At 43.9% G+C, this 20869-nt stretch overlaps 1 protein-coding gene across 1 annotated transcript in view; it reads right to left on the reverse strand.

The window, feature by feature from the left end:
- The window catches only part of MEGF11 (multiple EGF like domains 11), a 256860-nt gene that overhangs the window by 215231 nt on the left and 20760 nt on the right, over positions 1-20869 (reverse strand). Inside the window, exon 5 of the mRNA XM_034784777.1 lies at positions 7154-7246. Coding sequence (XP_034640668.1) covers positions 7154-7246 — 93 coding nt within the window. The remainder of the gene's footprint in view (positions 1-7153; positions 7247-20869) is intronic.

Consider the following 20869-nt stretch of genomic DNA (forward strand, 5'->3'; position numbering starts at 1 on the left):
GAAACGATAGATCAGGCCAGTTTGATTCAGCCAAAGTTTAAAACCCTACAGGAATATCCCTACGTGCTCTTGTCCGCACTAAAAAGCAGCTTGTGTTTACATCTTCACTTCTCTGGACCCAGAGAGCCCTGCGTAGGCTGGGCCTATGCTGGCAGTGAGACACTGTAAAACACACACACGCACACACACATACACACACACACAAAATGGGCACATGGGCCCATTTGCGTGGGCCCAACATCCAGCAGAGGAAAAACATAAACACAAGCTGTTAACCTTGGTGTGATTACACTAGTTTGGCAGCGGTTGGATGGACTGGGGTGTTTTTAAAAGTACTTTTAAGGAAAGAGCAGATTGTTGGGATTGAAAAAGACAAAAATCAATTCTGCTCTTTAATTACTACAGGAAGCTCCTTTGCCTATAAAGGTTGGCCAAGAAGGCTCTTCAGTGGGTTTTTGTTTAGCAGGGCTTCATTTGAGCATTAGCTTCTGTTCTGATCCACGTGCATTTGCGTCCATTTGCATGATGCAATCCTCACATTTAATTTTCAATTCAAACTAAAATAAAACACAGTCAAAGTTGGACCTGGTTGCACTGAAGACCATGTTAAAACTGCAAACTCCACACATGTATAAATCAGTCCCAACTTCACTCAAGACTTGACCAAGATTTGAAAGACTTTTAGTGGCCCAGAGATCGCGAAGGGGCAGCCAAAGAGCCTGGTGGGCCGGACAGAAATGTTAGACGGACCGGATCCGGCCCACGGGCCATATTTTGCCCACTCCTGGTTTAGACTCTCAGAGTCTTTTATTAAATCAAGTTAGGTGGAGAAAATGAACATGTTGAAGGGCACAGGAACTGGATTTCAGAGCTCTTTGTGGCTAGCATATAATCAATAGATTTCATCAGGTGCTCCTCCCGTAAAAGAGAGATTCTTCAGTCCAACAGGAGTAAGGAATGACAATGTTATTGGACTACAAAGCAGCAAGCACAGATAGGCAGGTATCTTCCATGTGAGCCCACAACTGGCGCTCCCCCAAGAACTGTTTTTATTTGGGCCAATTTTAAATTTTCTTCAGATGAAAAGAAATTTCTAAATTCCTTTGTGGAAGTGTGTTTATCTTCAGGGACAGATCCTCGACTGATGTAACTGACTTCAATGGAGTTATGACAATTTTCATTAGCTGAGGATGCGCCCCTTAAAGTCCAGGTCATGTGAGTGGCCCAGGTCACAACCACTTATTCCACCAGACATCCCCACTTGCTTTAAAAAGCTGAGGATAGAACTGTGCTGAACTTTTGACTCAGTCCTTGAAATCTGCCTTGATTTGAGTTTGACCTGTACTCACAAATCAGTAGTGGTTCCCTAGAGCTTTTATTGTCCACCCAGAAACTGTCCAAAGCTTTTTATGAACATTTGAGCCCCCCCCCAAAAAAAAATCAAGCCTGGAAAATGTCAGACTCATTTTAAAATATTCCATTTTCCTCCTCTGATTTTTACCACTGTTTTCATGGTTAGTCAAGCAAACCACCTTCAGGTTTAGCAAACCAGCTACCATTCTCATTCATCACGAATCTCAGAACTGAAGCATTCCAGCTGCTCCAGGGCTATACCCTTAAAAGTGATCTTGCTGAGATGTTATACTTGCCTGTTGTTATGACCTTCGCTATTTTTTGACACAGAGATAAAGATGAAATAGGTTCTCTCTCTAATGACGGTTTGTATAAAAAAATTCTGATGAAAACTAAACTACCTGTATATATTGCTGACCAACCTGTTACAAGTCAGGACTGTTAGAATCTCGGTCTCTCAAACGAGGTGATATGAAGGATGCATTCCCCCACTGCCCTGTGGCAGTAATATGCAAACACTCCCTAAATTAACTATTTGGGTGAGTCCTATATTTGCTGCCCAAACTGATACAGTAAAACATCCTGAAAATCTCATTTATTACCTGCTCCCTTAGAGTTAAATTCCCTGATCCTGGCACCCAAACTCTCAGGAAAGTCAGCTCACAATCTCAACTGTGTGCCTCACGCCCATCCCCAGTTAGCCTGTCAGTTTCTTCACGCATGCACATGAATCCCACTGCTGGGAGGAAGGGGGGGGTGGGCCGCAAGTTAATGTTCCCCAAAATGAAAAATACCCACCCCATTAATTCCTTTCAACAGTCTGGCCTGATGAGTCACAGTATTTTAATAAAAGAAAAGTCTTACTTTTATAAGGGCCTGACCCAAAGCCTGTTCAATTCAACAGGCGTCTTGCCACTGACTTCAATGGGCTTTGGATTAGGTCCTCAAGGCCTGATTCATCAAAGCACTTAAGCACATGCTTAACTTTAAGCCCATAAACAGTTCCATTGTCACTCACCTGCTTAAAGTTAAGGATGTGCTTAAGTACTTGGCAGGATCAGGGCCTAAATGCTCGCAAATTGGGAAGGCTATTATTCAGAACGGTGAAGACAGGTAAGCCTCCAATACCAAATCACTTTCCTACTAGAAATCCAAGCCACTATGTCATGCTGTTTGAAGTTAATTGCTTTGAAATAATTGAACAGGTGATCAGGAAAGTTCACATGGAGCATTTGCTGTCTTCCTTTGCATCTGAAAAACCATTGCAGATTGCACGGCCAAAATGAGCAGGCTTCAGAAAGCAAGTTTAAGAAAGGGGGCAAGAGTGATGTTTTAAAATGATTTTTCTTTTAATGAATGAAAATTCTCTCTTTTAGCATCATCAAGACCTTGAAAAACATTTTATTCAACAGTTTCTTGAGTTAATACCTCATTACTCCCCTTTTTATTGTTATGGTAATCGCGCCGTAATATATTGCAGCTTTATAGTATGAAATCAAGGCTAGGCCTGCAGGCATCAACAGATGTCCGACAGCATGCAGTAAAACAGGTATAGAAGCATGCAGAGCTGAATATGGCACAGGGTTTGGGGGAGGGAAGGTTGGAATTGTTTAGCAATTCATCCAAAGTTATTTTAACCTTGGCAGCAGTTGAACTCGAACACGCAATATGATCCGTCATGGGGAAGTTGCAGAGAATTGTAACTTGAATGTCGTCCTACCAGACGAGTTATCAGCGTGAACGTCTGCAGCTGCCTGAGTAATTACAGCCATGGATGCAACTATTTAAAAAACATTAACGGTATCTATTCCAGTCAACTGACACGGCTAGCGGTAATGATCTAAATTTAATGTGAGAGTCTTGCCTATGAGTAAAAAAAATCATAGCTTTGTGCTCAGTGTCAGCACCTCGACTCATAATCCTTCCTGGCAGAGTGAAATTCACCCATGTGTAGGGCCAACAGAAAGCCCATGCACCACCTAAGTCCCGCTTCAGTCCAATGTTGAGGATTTAAATGGCACCATTGAGCATAGGGGTGAATTTCACCCATAGTGCAGCATTTGGTTTTGGGGAGGTGCTAGGATCCACACCTAGGAAGCGTCGTTTCTCCTGCAAGAGGTTGAGCGGCCTCAACTCCCACTGAAGTAAATGGGAGTGGAGTGTGCTCAGTACTGAATAGATTCTAACCCTAAAATGAGATTGCCCAGGAAGCAGTTAAAAGATCCCAGAAAGTAGGTGGCGACTCAAGTAATCTGCTCTGCAATCCCTCTGCCACTAAAACAGTTAAGACATCCAGCGCTGAGAGCGTAATGGCCACTGTCTTTGCCCACAAAGATACCAGCAGAGCTACGCTCACTGTCCCATCCCACAAATATTTTCAAGATGTCAAAAATGTTCCCATTCAGCATCAGGACAAAATCAAGAGACCCCCACCTCCCTCAGTAGACTAGTAGCCAGGGCACTCACCTGGGAAGGGGGACACTCAGGTTCAAGTCCCTGCCATACTAAATATTTTTTTTTATATAAAAGTGGTACAGCTCTGCAGTGGGGCGGCTGCCCCACTCCCTGAGAGTGTAGGCTGCAGCAGGCCAGTGTGCCTGCACAGACGGGCCGCCAATTAGAAAAGGGCTTGTTGGGAGCCAATCGGAGCCAAGATTGGAGACAGCCAATCAGGGTTCAGCTTGGCCTTATATAAAGGCTGCCCAGGAAGAGAGCAGTCAGTCTGTCCCAGACCTTTAACAGAGGAAGGTCTGTCTCCAGGGCTGAGAGACTAGCACCATGGACAGCGCAGTGCTGGCCAGGCTCAGGGAGCAGAATGGAGCTCTAGCCTGTAGCCTACCAGGCTGCAGGCCCTGAAGGGAAGGGCCTAGCAGGTGCAAGGGGCTGAAGGGGAAGTGGCCCAGGGAAGTGGACAGACGAGGGGAGAGAAGGAGGACAGTGAGGCTGCTGCCAGAAGGTCCCTGGGCCAGGACCCAAGTAGAGGGCAGGCCTGGATCCCCCCCTTCCCCCCTTGCAGTACATCCAGCCATCAGCTGTGGGGAGCGGCCATCATAGACTATGCCAGATCCCTGACAAGAGGGATTAGACTTTGGGGGTGTGGTTGGACATGGTGGCTGGGGCATAGGAAGACTGCTGATCACACACCCCTTAGAAGGGGGTGTGGATGGACTAAGGGGCACTGCCGGAGGGCAGTGGTCCTGAAGAGGACGCTGCGAGCTAGTGAGCGACGCGGGCTCAGACACCAACCAAGGGCGAGACGACAGACGGGACACCACCTGGAGAGGGCGCTCCACTGGACTGAGCTAATTCCCAGAGACAACCAGTAGGAGATCACAAGCTCCAACAGGAAAGATGGAGAGAGACCCATCCCAGAACAGCCAAATAGGGTTCAAGTTGCTGCTCTACCTTATTCAGAATAGGGATTTGAACCTGGTTCTCCCACAACCAAGGTGAGGACTATAACAACCAGACTATTGGCTATTCTGGGTCAGGCTCAGTCTCACTAACTCTCTCTCTCAGCTCACCAGAAATTAATTCCATCCTCAGAAAGCTTCTTGAGGCACCAGCATTTGACCAGCTCTAAATTACCAGCACATAACTCATAACAAAAGCTCTTTTGGATTCTTTGTGTACTATATAGAATCAAAATCTATTGTGTACGTGTTAATCTAAACAAAATCAAAGCCCCTTAGGATTAAGGGTCCAGTCTTCGAATCACTAACCACCAAGCACAACACTTTGTACTGCGAGGAGCTCCATGGACGTCAGTAATAACTGATGTCCATGGGACCATTCACAGTAATAAGCACTACGCTTGGTAGCATAAGTGCTTGTTGAATCGGCTTTAAGACAAGAATGCTTGTTGCACTACATATTATAAATGGTATGAGACACAATGGACACTATAGTCCAGTGAATACAGTAATTCTATTAATAAAATGAAAGCTTAAATTTTGAGGCTAATCCTGGGAATATCATTTATAAAAGTTAACAGGGCATATTTAATTTAAGAATTGGCTAACTCGCCTCTCTTCGCAGCTGAAATCTCATAAATGAAATATACTGGATCGCTGCCCAGTGCGGAAATAAAAGTTATGAATAATGTTTCTATCTCAATCATTGTCAGTGCTTTAATATTCCTAATTACTTTAAAAAGCTAAATATTCAATATAGGAAAAACCCCTTTTTCTTTTTATCTTCGCTTGCAAGATTAGTACAATTTAATAAAAGGCACTGGGCAGTTTTAGTCCATGAGACCCATCTCCATGTTGACATCTCATCCTTTACTGTTTGTTATTACACAGAATGGAGCTTTTATTACTCTGTATGTACTTTATCACAAGGTTTTTTCCCCTCCCAGGTTTGTTATTTAACATCTCTACAACCATAAGTGAAGTGCTTATCTATATACGGCACAAATACTGAATGACTGGGGGCAAAAGCATTATTTTTTAAAAATAACCAAAGGGTAGAATTCGTTCTTGAGATTCTGGGCAATATTTCATAATTGAAGGAGTTTTTTCCCAAGGGCTTTAAAAAAAAAAAAAAGTTACTCGAAATAGCTATTTCAATATTTTATGCTGCCTTTCTGATTCTTTTCCCCGGCGGAGAAGCCTTAGAGGCCCTCCCATCCCCTAAACAGAGTGAATCTTTACGTCCTCATGAACTTCCTACTCTCTCCATCCCACAACTGCCTCTGCTCCCTCAATTGAAGACCCTGCGAGAGCTGAACACAGAACATTCATGATGTCCTTGGCCAAAGTTCCATCGCGTTGGCTTCAGGCAACACGGTAAAATCTCAGGAACTGTTTTTACCCCGGGGGGATATTTAACTGCTACTGCCCTTTGAGCCTGTCAATATCGCTAACCTGTCTCTTTCTACAGTTACTTTGTCTATTGTCTTGATGGTTGGTAAGAATGTGTCTTTTTCCAGCTTCCAATCAATTTGGGAAAGCGGTGGGAGGAAACATGACCATTCAGTCCGTGACTTGCAGCATCTTTCTAGAATGATGCAGCTTTATGTAGTTGCCTGCCACACAAAGAGCCTTCATGTGAACTTATTCCCATTATGCCAATAATGGCTGGAGCCTACGTTGCATAACTCTCCAATGTTTACTCTGGAAATAACACTAGCCGTTTCATTCTAGCATGAACTAATCACGTGGGCAGAAACCTATTTTTACTAAGAATAGCTCTGACATATGCAACTTCTCCAACTGAACGACTCTTGAGCCCTAAAGTATAAATGAATCTTCTAATGAAAATATCTAAAATGAGCACAACACCCACCAGCTACCATCATCCATTCCTGCATTTTGGATAAAGGACAAGTGCGCAAGCTTAGAATCAGGAGGTGAAATCTTAGCTCTATTGAAGGCAATGGCAAAACTCCCATTGGCTTCCACAGGTCCAGGATTTCATTTCCAGGAAGTGTTTTGATGAAGACTTTGGCATGGCTAAAACACGAGGCAAAGCAATTTCACTTCAGAGACAGTCTTGTATGAGCATCTATCATTAATGTTTGACTAACAGGAAATAAGAGTTTAAAAATATCCTCCGCTGCCTTGAATAAAGCTTTATAAAGACAAGAACAAAGAAAATTAAAGCCATCACCTCTTTATTAGCAGGGCAGGAGTGATTCCCCAAATTAATTAACTGTTGCAAAATAATCAAACTGATGTTTCTCATTTTCTATTTAAAGTAACCGTGTCCTAAGCCACCGATTTAATTCAGACTTGTTGTTTTTAAAAACAGTGTGTGTCTTTAATATACCCATATTTTTTACTGGGCCTCTACTCACCACTGGAGCAGTCAACGCCTCCCCAGCCTGGTTCACAATGACAGGTATCTGGAGATATACATCTTCCATGCACACACTCTTCTGTGCAGAGAGCTGTGAAGGAGAAACGTCACACGGTATTGTCAAATGTGGGAAATGATTGGTAAGCAGAACACTTAAATTGCATCATAAAGGTCAATATTTTCTTTTAAAAAAACAAAAGCGCTACTTGCAGATTTTAATTAATACTAGATTATTAAAGTAACCATATAGGTCTCTCTTGTTAGACATTAAAAATCTCATATCCCAATCTGACTTTTTGTAATGAAAAAAACCCTGACACCAGTAATTACTTTGTGTAGCAATTATTATTTCATAATAAATAAAACCTTTACCAAATTGACCCTTATGATTGTAATTCGAGAATGCCAGCTTCTTATAACACAATCAGACAAGTGTTACAGCTCATAAGGAAAGAAAGAACTCGGTGTTAAGATGTATTAAGATCCAAAACAGATTTGTCAAAATAGACTGAGGAAAAGAAATAATTTTACACATAGTGCTACAGTTGTACCCCTGTCTTTTCAAGGGCATCAGGTTTTCCATAACTAAAATGTCCAGAGCTTAGTGGTTTTTAAAACAAGGCCATTATGAGGGCTGACTCTGAAAGTATCTTTTTGGGATACTCGCTGTGATCACCAAATTCTTTTCACATTAGCCAGTGAACAGCCATCATGTGACCATAAGAACGGCCATACTGGGTCAGACCAATGGTCCATCTAGCCCAGTATCCTGTCTTCTAATGCCAGGTGCTTTGGGGGGAAATCACTCTGTGATCACTACCTAGGATCCCCACAAATTAGGCATGTGTCCGAAAGGGCTCTCTTATTTGGCAGTCTGTTCTGAATACCAGCTAGGAACTCTACAGCCATGTTTCAGCACAAGTTGGTATTAAACCCTAGGTGGCCATTCCTCTGAAAATTCTGGGTTTGGATCATTAGGGACACTGTTCGGATTTCACAAGTAACAGTTTCTCCAGCTCCAACTCGTAAGTGGTTTTCCTATAATCCTAACTATAGGACAAAATGTATAGACCTCAGCCAGTCAAATCCTGCATTAACATAAATGGGAATTTTGCCTGACTGTAAAGACTGCAGGATTTCTCTCTATTAGCTTCTGTCCTTTGTGGGTTCTGTGTGTGTCAAAACTGTAATTCATTCATATTTCATATCTTTTGTTTGGACACCATTGCAGGGAGTATGAAATATTGATCACTAATACTCTAGGCTCTAATTATCCTACCCTATTTTGTGCATTTATTTTATTTCCATAAGGGTTTCCAAAGACAGGTATGCATTCTTCTGGTCTGTAAGCATGGGATCAAATCCATGCCAGGGCAAGCGAGAAATGGAGATCATTCATACAGAAATGTGAGCCACCACACAGTTCAGCAAAGACATTTCAGGACCGTTGGTAATCTACACGCAGGAGGAGATCGAGTATGGACCAGCAGTGGAGTTACAGGGCAATATAAAGGCTCAATATGTTGGAAGAGCTGTGGAGAGTACTTTGAACAGCATTTGCACATGCCATGCGTAGTTGTTGCAGTCTGTCACAGCTGTCCCCCTGCTGGATTCTGAGTGGCCCCCGGCCATGGAACTGACCAAAGTCACAGCCTGGCCCTGCTCATGGAAATGGCTTGTGCAGACTGACTGGAGCCATTGCTTTGCTCAGGGAGGTGGGGGCTTTTCGCTCCTTTGTCTGGCCTTTTTGTTCAGACCCAGCTCGGTGTAGGGTGCTCTGCCCAGGTATGCGAGACCTCAAGTGGCCACATAGCTAAGCATATGAGTCATACCTGTCACTCAGAGCTTGCCCAGACAGGTCCTGTGCCTACCTGCAGTTTCCCTGCCTTCTCTCCTCCCCTGGATTAAGGGGAACTAATCAAAGTTACTGGCGGGAAACTGCCTGAGTTTGCCCTTAAAACCAGACCTTTTCTGATCAGACCCCCAGAGAAGGACCTTGCTTTGCCACCTGGTCTGATCAGCTAGGGATCTTTGGGGGGCCCTCTCCCCGCTCTCGTTTGTTTTTGAGCATACTCCCCTCCCACGAACAACGAATTTGTGCCTAGAGATCTCCTGATTATTGTAAGCGAATCGAGCCCTCTCTGCGTCCTCTGATGCTGAAACTGCTGTTCCTGCTGCTGCTTTGGGGATTGGTAAGGAAAAACCTCTTGCACACTCCCCTTGTTCTAGCTGCTGGCTTCCTTTCCCCAGCAGGCAGACCCAAGCTAACTCCTTGGTCTGTATCTGTAATCTGCTTCTAGCTCCGCAGCGTCTTTGCTGCTAGAAATAAGCCTGCTTGCAGCCACCACTAGTTAAACAACCCCCACCCCCCTTGAAGTTGTATCCTGGGCACACACCACTCTGCCCTCTGGAAATACCCCTAGTATAAGGTGCACCCATTAAGTTAGATTTAGCCTTTAGTCTAGATAAATTGTAATTTCATTTTGCATAGTTGTGGTTAAGTTGGGTTTAGAAAATTGCTTGCATTGTACTCTGTAAGTTAGGCTTAAAGAATTGTTGCATTGTGTTTTGTTACTTGCTAATTTGTGTAGTCTTGGTTAAATTAAATCATAGATAAGATTTTGCTGTGTTCTGTATAATTGTCTCTCTGCTGTTTAAACTTGCAGCCTGTCTGCTCTCTCTCTCTCTCAATCCCTTCCCCCACGTGCTCACCCTGCTCCTACTGCTGCCAAACCTCAACTGTATTACTGAAGTCTAGCATAAAACCCCATTGGTTACCCTTTTCCTTTCTAACACCCCTCACATTTTACATTTACACCACTGTGAAACATTTTTACCTAGAGTTGTTGGTTATTTAACACATTTTACCCATAACTGTTAGTTGGTTATATGCTGCTGTGACACACCCTTTACATAGAAACTGTTAGCTACTGGTTCCATTTATATTTCACTGTTAATTGGTTACCCACTGTATTGTACCCCACTCTTGAAACCTCCCATCCTATTTACTAAAAGAAACCCCTCCCCAATTGTCTACCTTAACAAACCCCATACCCCTCACTATTAAATTTTCCCTGTTTTTACATTTTCTTAATAAAGTTTATTTTACACCCCACCAGTGCAATAGTTGTCCCCCAAGATCCCCTACCTGCTGGCAGGGTCAGTAGCCTAGAAGCTGATTCTGTTCTCACTGACACCAGTATTAGTCCTTTGACTTCGAGAGACCCCCCCCCTCATGATTTACATTGGTGTACAGGAGAGAATCTAGACCGAAAGAGTCCAAGAGCTTCCTGTTCCCTTTACGTATATTTTAAACAGCAGATCATCTTCTTTCTATAAAACTGTGCAGCACTTTTTTTTTTTTTTTTTTTTTAAAGTGGGTAATTATTTTAGCTCCCGGCTAAAGCATACATTGTGAGGCAGAAGGCTGACCAGGAGACATTTCTGTTCCCTCCCTCACCAGGATTTCTGTCTCCTAAGCAGTTTGTGAAACTGACTGGCATTTTCAGTGTGTTACTGGTCTATTATTTAAGCTTAAATGGCAACAGACATAGAAGCATATTGTAGCATATTTTATGCCTCAAACAGATGTCTACTAGGTAGAGAAAGTGAAACATTACAGCCCTTAAATAGAGGTCTACTGTTACACAGCACAAAAGAACCTTGCATCCTGCATAAGAGCTGCACAAAAAGTCTTATTTTCACCATTCTGTGAAATGTGAAAGATAAGTTTTTCACTATAACAAAAAAAAATTTGACATGAAAACATAATGGGAAAAATCTGCTTTTTCCATCGGTGAACATCCCATCCCACTAGCTGGTAAAGTTAGGCACATCTTAGCCTTTGTTGGAAGTCCAAGAGAAATGAAAACAAAAATTCCACTGAGACTCATGCCTAGACACCCGCACAATTTGTATCCGCTTCCAATCCATGTTACGCAAACATGGTCCGTGGATATCCACATCTCATTCCACGGACATAAAGCAGATATCTGCAGGTTTGCAGGACTCTACTCATACTACCCCACAACTCAGTCCCTAGCTTTCCCTTTTGGAGGCCACCAACTTTCTGAGTTGGTTTGACCCAATTTGTCTTTTTACACAAGGACCTGCCCAAGACAGAACAGAACGTACTAAATGAATAGGCAGAGCCCCAGTTCTAAATTTACTGAAGTAAAGCCATTTAAAGAAATGGAATTACTGCTGACTGGCCCTGTGTGTAAAAGGTACAGAAAGCCCCTGCCTTAAGTGGAAGGCTAGTTTGACATAAGCCAATTTATTCTAGGATAGGTATAATTTGGAATGCTGTTATTGTCTTTGATCTGAATCAGATCTATAGCATCCATATAAAAGGTCAGAGTAGGGCATTACTCCAAAATATCACCATTGCAAGTAAAAATTTCAAATTCTCCCATATAAAATGGGAAGTCTTGTCTTGCTATAATCTTTAGAGTTTAATTTAATTTTTCATTCTATTAACATTCCACATTATAAGATACAATAGGCCCCAAGGCATTCTTCATAATAAACTTTGTACAGTGGTTTTCAAATGATCTTACTAGTTAATGGAACTATAAAAATCACTTGCACAGAAAGGTCAAGAAAAATAAAGATGAGTGCGTGCGTTCTGACACTGTCCTGTTTGACACACAGCTAGAACGCCCTGGAATGAAGAAAACTTGCACTAATGCAAGTAATATAATCCCTCCCAGCACAAAGGCTGACACTTCAACCCTTGGAATTCCAGTGATTTTATGTCTGCATTTTCCTCCCCGATCACCTTCTCTTGAACAATCCAGCACCTCATTGATCAGTTTATTATTAGCATTCTTGGCATGAGTATGAGATCAGTTTGTAGTTTGATTCAGCCTGGTAATAAAATGACCTACATCAAAGTCCTGCCAAAATGCCAACTTTGTAGCAATGCGTTTAGCATGAGTTATTTCACCATATTCAAGGTCACACAGCAACTGCTCCTAATCATGGAATAAAGTCAACAAAGGGAGTTCTGAAACAATTCATTTGATACTTATCACTTATTCACTTTATAATTACAAACACTGATTCACTCCACATGTAAGGTCATTCCTCAGTGAAATAGACCTACAAATTAAATTCTTCCCAGACTCTGCATTGTTATTCAGCTTTCTCTAACTTTAGTATCTGGAGCCCAACATTACTACAGCAATTAAAAATAAACACTAAAGAGTTGATTAGAAAAATTTAGTGTTTTGTCTGATAACCTGAAAGATCATCCAGGTCTCCTGGTTGTGGAGCTTTGGAAATACCACAGTGTTCTTCTCTTGCATGGCACCATGCTATGGGTGGGCGTCTCTGCTGCTTAAAGTATGTCCTCACTGAAGAATTAACTTAGGTGATCAGCACCTGGGTCTGAGCACCTGGGTTAGCCTGGCCTGGGAGTGAGCAGCCATACTGCAAAGCCTTACCTGAATTACTGTCTCCTCATTTGTACCCTGCTCTCCGTGTGGTGCTAGGACTGGCAGGGGCACATACCCTGGTTCTTTGTGCTGCAGAAAGCTGAGTCACTCTAGGATTCTTTGCCAGTAAATTGTGGGAGAACTTGTCTGTCCCGGGCACTAGAGGACTATCAGCACTTGAGTGATTTAGCCTCACTGCAAAGTGGGCAGGTTACCAGCCCATGTGAAGGCCGCACTCAAGCTCAAGCCTATACCATCAGCCACGCCAACTAGGTTGGGTTTAATGAACCACCAACCTCAGGTGAGAGGGTTTTCTGTGGACCAGACACAGGGTTAGGAGAACACCTAAGTAAGAGCCCAAGCTAACTCTGCAGTGAAGACATATTAATGTCCAGTTTCAAGAGTGCTAAGAACATAGTCATATTTAAGGGGGAACCTTGAGATCCATGCAGCCAGGGTCCAGGACCCACAGCCTCCATATGGATGGCCCTGGCTTCCAGGGATCCATGGGAGTTGGGGAGGCAGGCCCTGTGATGCTGGCATGAGCTGGCACCTGGCCTGCCAACATCACCACCTCTCAACTGGACACTGACAGACACATAGCTAGGATCGGTCTGGCTCACTCATGCGTTAGTATTGATAAAATAGGCATTCAAATTATAGGACTGCATTTAATGTTTAGGCTGTATTGAATACTTGTGAGTTGCTGTATTTATTCATCTTACTTATAATATCAGTGTTCCAAATCGTAATGTAATATTTGAGTGGTTGTGTTGTGAGCCTCTGTGACCAATGAATCGCCATACAGGAGAGGGACGTTACTTAGTGTGACGAGCAGCTCTTCTACAGAAATTGGTAAGACCCTCCAGAAAGAGGAGACCCATCAATACCAAATGGGCTGTGATTGGATCTTACAACTGGAAACTCCCTACATCTGGACCGAGAAACCCCCAACAAAAAGACTAAAAGTTTGTAGCTCAGAGCACATGGCAGGAGAGGGATAAGAACCCCAACCAAAAGGAACTAGGGATCTCCATGCTGCCTGAACTCGGGAGGAGTTTCTAGACATAAACAAGAGATCCCCAGCTGGGAATTGCTCTAAAGGAAAGCAGAGCTTGCTGAATAATGAAGCCTATATTATTTTTAAAACCTGACTATTCGTTTGCTTAAGCCTTGTAAATAACTCTTTCATTTCCTTTTCCTATTTAATAAACCTTCATATAGATTACTATAGGATTGGTTGCAAACATTGTGCTTTATGTTTCACACCAAAACTGACCTGGCGTAAGTGACTGGTCCTTTGGGACCAGGACTAAACCTGAATATTGCCATGATTCTTGGCATAAGGGACCATTTATCACAGAGACACGCTCTCCTCGCTGGCATGACAGATGGGAGTACCCACAGGGACGGTCTGTGATGCCGTGTTAAGGCGGTCAAAGTGCCTGAGGAGTTTGCACTTGCTGAAGTTGGTTGGTGAAATCTAAATTTACAGCTCACAACCAATTTGGAGTTTGTACCCTGGTTTTTAACCCTCAGACTCTTGTGTCAGTGTTGGGAGTGTCACAGGCCCCACAACCTGCTCTGTGGAGTAAGGAAGTAAATTATGCCCCTCAATGATGTGTGACTCTGGGTGACATCCTGGCCCTATCGAGTCAGGGGGAGTTTTGCCATTGGCATCAATTGACAAAGGATTTCACCCTCTGCAAAGAATCCTCAAAAAGCTTAACCTCACCCCCTGGGTTTAGCCATTGTGTGAAGGCGGCAAACTCATTTCTTTGTATAATAGCCTACAAGTATTAGGCCCACATAGACCCTGTCACTTTTAGGGCCCAATCTTTTCCCTCTGTTCTCAAGCCAAGTAGGGTTGGGCCTGCAAAGACTCTTTCAAATGCAAAGATTCTTTCAAAGTGGTTTAAATATTAATAGTTGTGCATCAGTGAAAGTCAGCAATTGGTTTTATAAAGTCCCTGCTGCTGCTCCAGCTAAAAACAATCGTTTCCTCCTCCGATGTTCAGGTGAAAGCTGCATGGCTTCAATCAATTCTGCTAATCGATGTTCTAGTACAATAATATTCTTGGGGATTATTCTCAGCATTTAACGGTTTCTGATAAATGATTTTCCACTCCCGACTGCAAGGTTTAAAACAACCATTAGCGCACTTGGCAAGGAGGAACACACTTGTTCAACTTGTTAATGAGGTTAAAACAGGGGCGGAATCAGCAGAGCACAGCACCTGACCTAGGAAAGGTTCTTTTTTCTCTCTTTTAAATTCACCAACAAGACACTCTTCCAGTCACAGATTTTCTTCTGGAAACTGATCCTTGGTATCCGCAAGGTTAATGTGATTTTACCTATGAATAGTATTGTATGTTGTAGCTGTTGTGAGGTAACAAATTGTATTTTCTGAGCAATAGAGAAATATTTAACACTTCTCTCTCGTGCTGTGTGCTGCAAATTATTGATTTTGAAGGATTTGATCCTGCTGGCCTCACTCCAGCAAAACTCTGACGTCAATAGGAGTATTGCCTGAATGAGGCCCGGAGGGGAAAGCAACTCTTCCTGCTCTGCTAAAAGCAAGATTGCTGCCCACGCTCCTAGGATTGGGGGAATGCAGCTCTCCCTCCTCCTGTGCGGAGGTAAGATCTCACCAGGCTGCGGAATCTGAATTAGGAAGAGTGAGAGGAGCTGCTACCTAGCTAAGGAGTTTCTGGGGCATCTTGCCAGGACATAGAGAAGCACCAGCGCCTGATGGAGGAAGGAGAGGTGTCCCCATCGAGCGGCATGATCTGCACCATGTGTCTTCCTGGTATAATCTGCACAGGTTGAACTTGATTCACCCACACAAGCCCAGGGAAGGTGAAACTAAACTCACACCCTGAACAAGCAGGGGCCCGCCAGAACTCACTCCTGGGGGAGAACAGGTGGTGTCTAGACTGGTGCCCTCCTTCAAGGGCGTAGTTGGGGAGGGCAGTTTTAAGTGAGGGCATAGGCGCCAACTTTCTCCGGCACTGGTGCGTGCCCGCGCTCCCCGCGCCGACTTCACCCCCGCCCCAACGTCCCTACCCTAATTCCACCCCACCCTGCTCCTATTGGATCCCTTCCCCAAATCCCCGCCCCAGCCCCGCCTCTTCCCCAGTGCACCGCGTTCCCCCTCCCTCGCGAATCAGCTGTTTCGCGGCGCAAGCTCTGGGAGGATGTGGCGGCACGCTCGCGGAGGAGCGGAGGCGAGCTGGAGCAGGGGGGCGGGGGCCACAGGGAGCTGCCGGTGAGTGCTGAGCACCCACCAATTTTTTTTCCATGGGTGCTCCAGCCCCGGAGCACCACGGAGTCGGCGCCTATGAGTGAGGGCAGGGCTCCATAGGAGCCCTGTAGCAGAGGTGGCCCAGGGGATGGCTTCAAGTGGGAGAGGAGTCCCGGCTGCCAAGTACACAGCTAGAAGTGGTAACACAGCCAACATGCACAGTATCCCTCCTGTGGCTAAAAATGGGATGTCAGAGAGAAGTGAGCACTTCCCTCACCTACAGAGGTTGGAGCATACCGAGACCTGCAGATGAAGCAGGAGCCGATTTCTAGACGGTCACGTAAATACTTCTATCATGTACGGGCAGGGACACACAGAACCCTTCAGCTGAAGGGAGATTCTGTTCCTAGACAGCAGGGCCTATTATTTTCCAACACCCTGCTCTGATTTATGCTTAGTCCTGGTTTATTCCGATGACGGCTTTACTGAAATAATGCTGAGACGTTCTACATTCCGACGTTGGTCTAGTGCCTGTCTGATTTCAATTGTGATAAAGGAAGCATGTGAGAGACTGCCAAAGTAAATGGGCTACTATCAAAAAAGCAATTATAACATCAATTACAAGGGCCAGATTCTGCCCTGAGATGTGCAATTGGAGCCATGGTGACAGGACGTAGGCAGAACTTGGCCCTAAATGTTCTAATGCAGTCTCAAAGCTATGCAGCCTTGGAGATCTAGAAATTACTTCAGAACTGCTCTGCTTGCACAGTTTGCTAGAAGTTACACACCCAGGATATTAAGTGAATTCCCCTGTGGTACAAATTCAATCTATCATAACCTAGCTCCTGTGAAACATATTGTTTGTATCCTAAAACATTGCCACATGTCCATAACTCCCTGATTTCTGGCTTGCCATGAATTATGGCCCTCTTCCCCTGAAAATCATATTTTCTGTCCGTGAGTGACACTGCTTCACTGCCGACTGATCTTCATAGGCAGAATGCGCGTACTGTGTATGTGAGCGAGAATGGGTGCCCAAAAACGTTATTACAACAGAAAGATCAAAAGTAGACAAATTGAGAACTCCTGGCCACACTATGCTTTTTGCGTTCTTTGCACTGCAACGCAAGACCTAATAAAATCGAATTACACAGATTTCCCTAGATGACTTTTAGCCCTGTAGTGCACGGAGCAAAGTATTGATTTTTCAAACGAGATCCTTGTTCGGTCATATTCCAACTTCCATCAAACAGATCTAACAAAATCCTCCTCACCCCACCCCCCTCCAAAAAAAATAAATAGGGTGAACGTGGCCAAATTGCTAAAGTTAGAGCTGTGACTGAAGCTGGGATATTATACAACACGTATCCTACAGGGCCAAAGTCAGATTTCATTTCAGATGAGTCCCCACACTGCAAATGGAGGTCATTCCGATGAGATCAGGGATAGAGGGGCAATCAGTTTGAAGATCATGCTAGAGTGTTTTGGGAGAGCTAGACGAACCTTAGTGGGGATGCAATATTTATATGAATACAATAGTTTTGCCTTTAAAAGAAACTGTGGCAAAATACTAGCTACATTTCAAAGTAATTTCGAGAATTGAGCTGAAAGAGAGATCCAGGACATAAATTACTGTACAACTACTGGGGCTGATTCTGATCTCAGGCCACCAACGTAATACTTGTGAATAAACGGACACAAATCAGCCGTCAAGAATTATAACATTCAAAAACCAGTCGGAGAACACTTCAACCTCCCTGGACACTCAATTGCAGACCTAAAAATGGTAATTCTTCAACAACAAAGCTTGAAAAACAGACTCCAACGAGAAACTGCAGAACTGGAATTAATTTACAAACTGGATGCATCAGATTAGGCCTGAATAAAGACTGGGAGTGGATGGGTCATTACACAAAGTAAAAACTATTTCCCCATGCTAATTTTTCCCCCTACCATTACTCACACCTTCTTGTCAACTGTTTGAAATGGGCCATCCTGATTATCACTATAAAAGTTTTTTTTCCCTCCTGCTGCTATTAGCCCACCTTAATTGATTTGTCTCGTTAGAGTTGGTATGGCAACCCCCATCTTTTCATGTTCTCTGTATATCTATCTATCTCTTCCTACTGTATTTTCCACTCCATGCATTGGATGAAGTGGGTTTTAGCCCACGAAAGCTTATGCCCAAATAAATGTGTTAGTCTCTAAGGTGCCACAAGTACTCCTTGTGCTTTTTGTTGATACTGACTAACACAGCTACCACACTGAAACTTGATGACCCTCGGTTACTCAAGTGCAATGAGGGCAGACTCAGGCCCATTGTCTTGCCTTCGTAATTAATCGCTAAGGGGAACCCTTTACTATCGCGACAGTCAGATTTATGGTCCGATTCACGACCCACAATCCATGCACCCACTCCAAACCAGAAAAAAAAAGCCCTTGGAGACAGAGACTTCTTTTCCCTCTACATATATTGTCAGAAGTTACTGAGATTCTGGTCAACCTGCGTAGGCCCCCTTAAAAGGGAGGTAAATCTTATGTAGTATTTACATAAAGGTAACTGTTATACATCATTTTAATAAGGAGTGTGGAAGTGGCTAGATCTAGATTACAGAAGACCCCAAAAATCTGAGACCTGTGAAGGTGGACAGACAGTTTCTGATCCTTCTTACACCTGTGTTTTACCAATAACTTTTCTAACTTCAGTGCAGTTCATCCATTGATTACTGTATTGAACCTGCGAGCAGACTTTTGCCTATTTATGTACAGTATTTGTACAAAGATGCTGCAGAAGATAGCTGGTCTGCTTTTAAAAAAAACTCGAGTCTTTTTTCAAGACTGCATACATGATGTGCATCTCCCTAGGTACTAGGGTAGTTGCTGATTCCTTACTGAGGCAGTAAAGATCTCAGGATTTGGCCCAATATATGAACTTGGATGGTGGGCAGGAAACCATGTGTTTGTTCTGTGTTTGTCCAGTGCTTAGCACACCGGGGTTCTGATCTATGACCAGGGCTGCTAGGTGCTACAGTAATACAAATAAATCATTGTAATATTCATCAGGGATGGTAAATGGGATTTGTATTTTTAAAGCACAGTAAACTTTGGGCATAAATAGGTTGAGAGTGCCTCTTTTCCCACCATATCCAAGAAAGTGAGGTTTGGAAAGTATAAATATCAATGGTTGAAATACTGAGCTGGAAATAAATTGAACCCTCCAACCCCAATTTTATTTTTTTCAATGAAATCTCTAATGTTCCAAGTTTCAATTTCCCTGGAGGACTTTAAGAAATATTTATTAAGGAGAATGCATGTACCACAATAGAACCAACCTGTAATATAGGGGTCTTGTCTGCTAGCTCCCCTTTTGTGGCAAGATAGGGGGGTACACCAACCTGGTGCCATTACCCTTTATGCCACCACACCCAGTTTTGCATTTGTCAAGACCTTGTTGTGACCTGAGCCCTCCTGGCCAGGACCTCAGTAGTCTCCTTTCCCTTTAGGATAGTGCGGAGTCAGAAGCTGTGGCTCTAGTGGGGACTAATCAGCCCTAGGTCTCCTGCCTTTAAGACCCTTTCCTCCAAAAGCCCCTGGCTGGAGTTGGTAGGGGATGGATTTCCAGCCCTCTCCACTGGGTTCCGGCTCAGGACCCTTGTTCGGCACAGCCAGAGCCAGCCCCCCTCAGTCCCTTGCTGCTCCCCCAGCCTCTGGTCCTGCCTCTGGAGTGTTGGATTTTTCTGGAAGCTTCTCACCCGTCTGCTGCAGAAATCCCTTTTCAGTCTCTCTGGCCACCCCCCTGCCCTCTTAGCCTCTCAGCTGCTGTGGGGCTGCCAATCAGCTCTGACAGAGTAGACAGTTGCTTCATTAACCCTTTGGCTGCCAAACCACCATGGGGTGTATAGACTTCAAGACACAACCACATGCACATTTAAAGTGAAATGCTACAGTCTTACAGAAAAAAAGCCTGTAAGAGGAAAGCATTGGGTGTGTCTCTGTACCCAACCCAGAGAGGAGTTTATACCAGGCCCAGCCGTGCAGCAAATATAGATTTCTCCATGGTGATCTAGCTGTGGGTAGATCTTGATTACAGATACAGTAAAACACACGGGGGAGAGGGGAACCTGACATCGGTTTTGATGTCTTATGGGTTCTTTTACACAGCACTCAGTTCAGAATTGCTAACAGACGCTTTTCTACAATCCGCAAAAACGAGCCACAGATATAAAGAAGCTATCTGCAGATTTGCAGGGTTTTGGATATAAAATTTGGGTCCGCCTCCATCCACAATCCACAAAAAAGGGGCTACAGATATCCTGGATTTTCAAAGCTCTACTTTCCAATCAATTAGCCAATTTCAGCCTGTTCCCTGGCTGAAAACAAGTAAGGAACCAGAAATGAGCACCAATTTCATGAGTGGCTCCCCTGCAAACCTACAACTGATATATGCATGCAAGTGACCAGCCCTGAATTCACTTCCTCTGGCTATTTCAACCTATCACACATTTTTCAGTTTACTTTTGGTTACTAAAGTTTCCTGCTCCTTTGCTCAGTTACCTTCCACCGGGCCAAAGCGACAAATGCTGAACGCACAGAAATTACAGCACTATATGAATAAATTAAAAGCTAGCATGGCCACCAAGAGCACCACTGCAACCAGCAGTTGGCCAGTTAGTTTCACTCTCAAACCGAGCACATATTATTGTTCTTCTTTGGGTTTGCTTTCACAGATGCTGAGCGCCCACAATTCCCAGAGAAGTCAACAGAAGCTGCCGCAGGTACTCAGCACCTTTGAAAAAAATCAGGCTAATATTGCAAAAGTGTGTTTGGTTCTTTACAGTCCTGAACAAAGACAAGAGGCTTGCTCCTGCACCCAGCGAAGTCTATGAGCCAGATTCTACCTCGGTCACTTATGTGGAGCACTTGCTAGTCATGGGGAAAGGGAGGCAGAATCCAATCCAATGGCAGAACTTTCGTTGGCTTCAGCACTTAGTGAGATCAGATCCGAACGCCCTGCATTCAACATTTCATTTAT

Source organism: Trachemys scripta, chromosome 10, assembly GCF_013100865.1.
Source record: "Trachemys scripta elegans isolate TJP31775 chromosome 10, CAS_Tse_1.0, whole genome shotgun sequence".
Classification (NCBI taxonomy): domain Eukaryota; kingdom Metazoa; phylum Chordata; order Testudines; family Emydidae; genus Trachemys; species Trachemys scripta.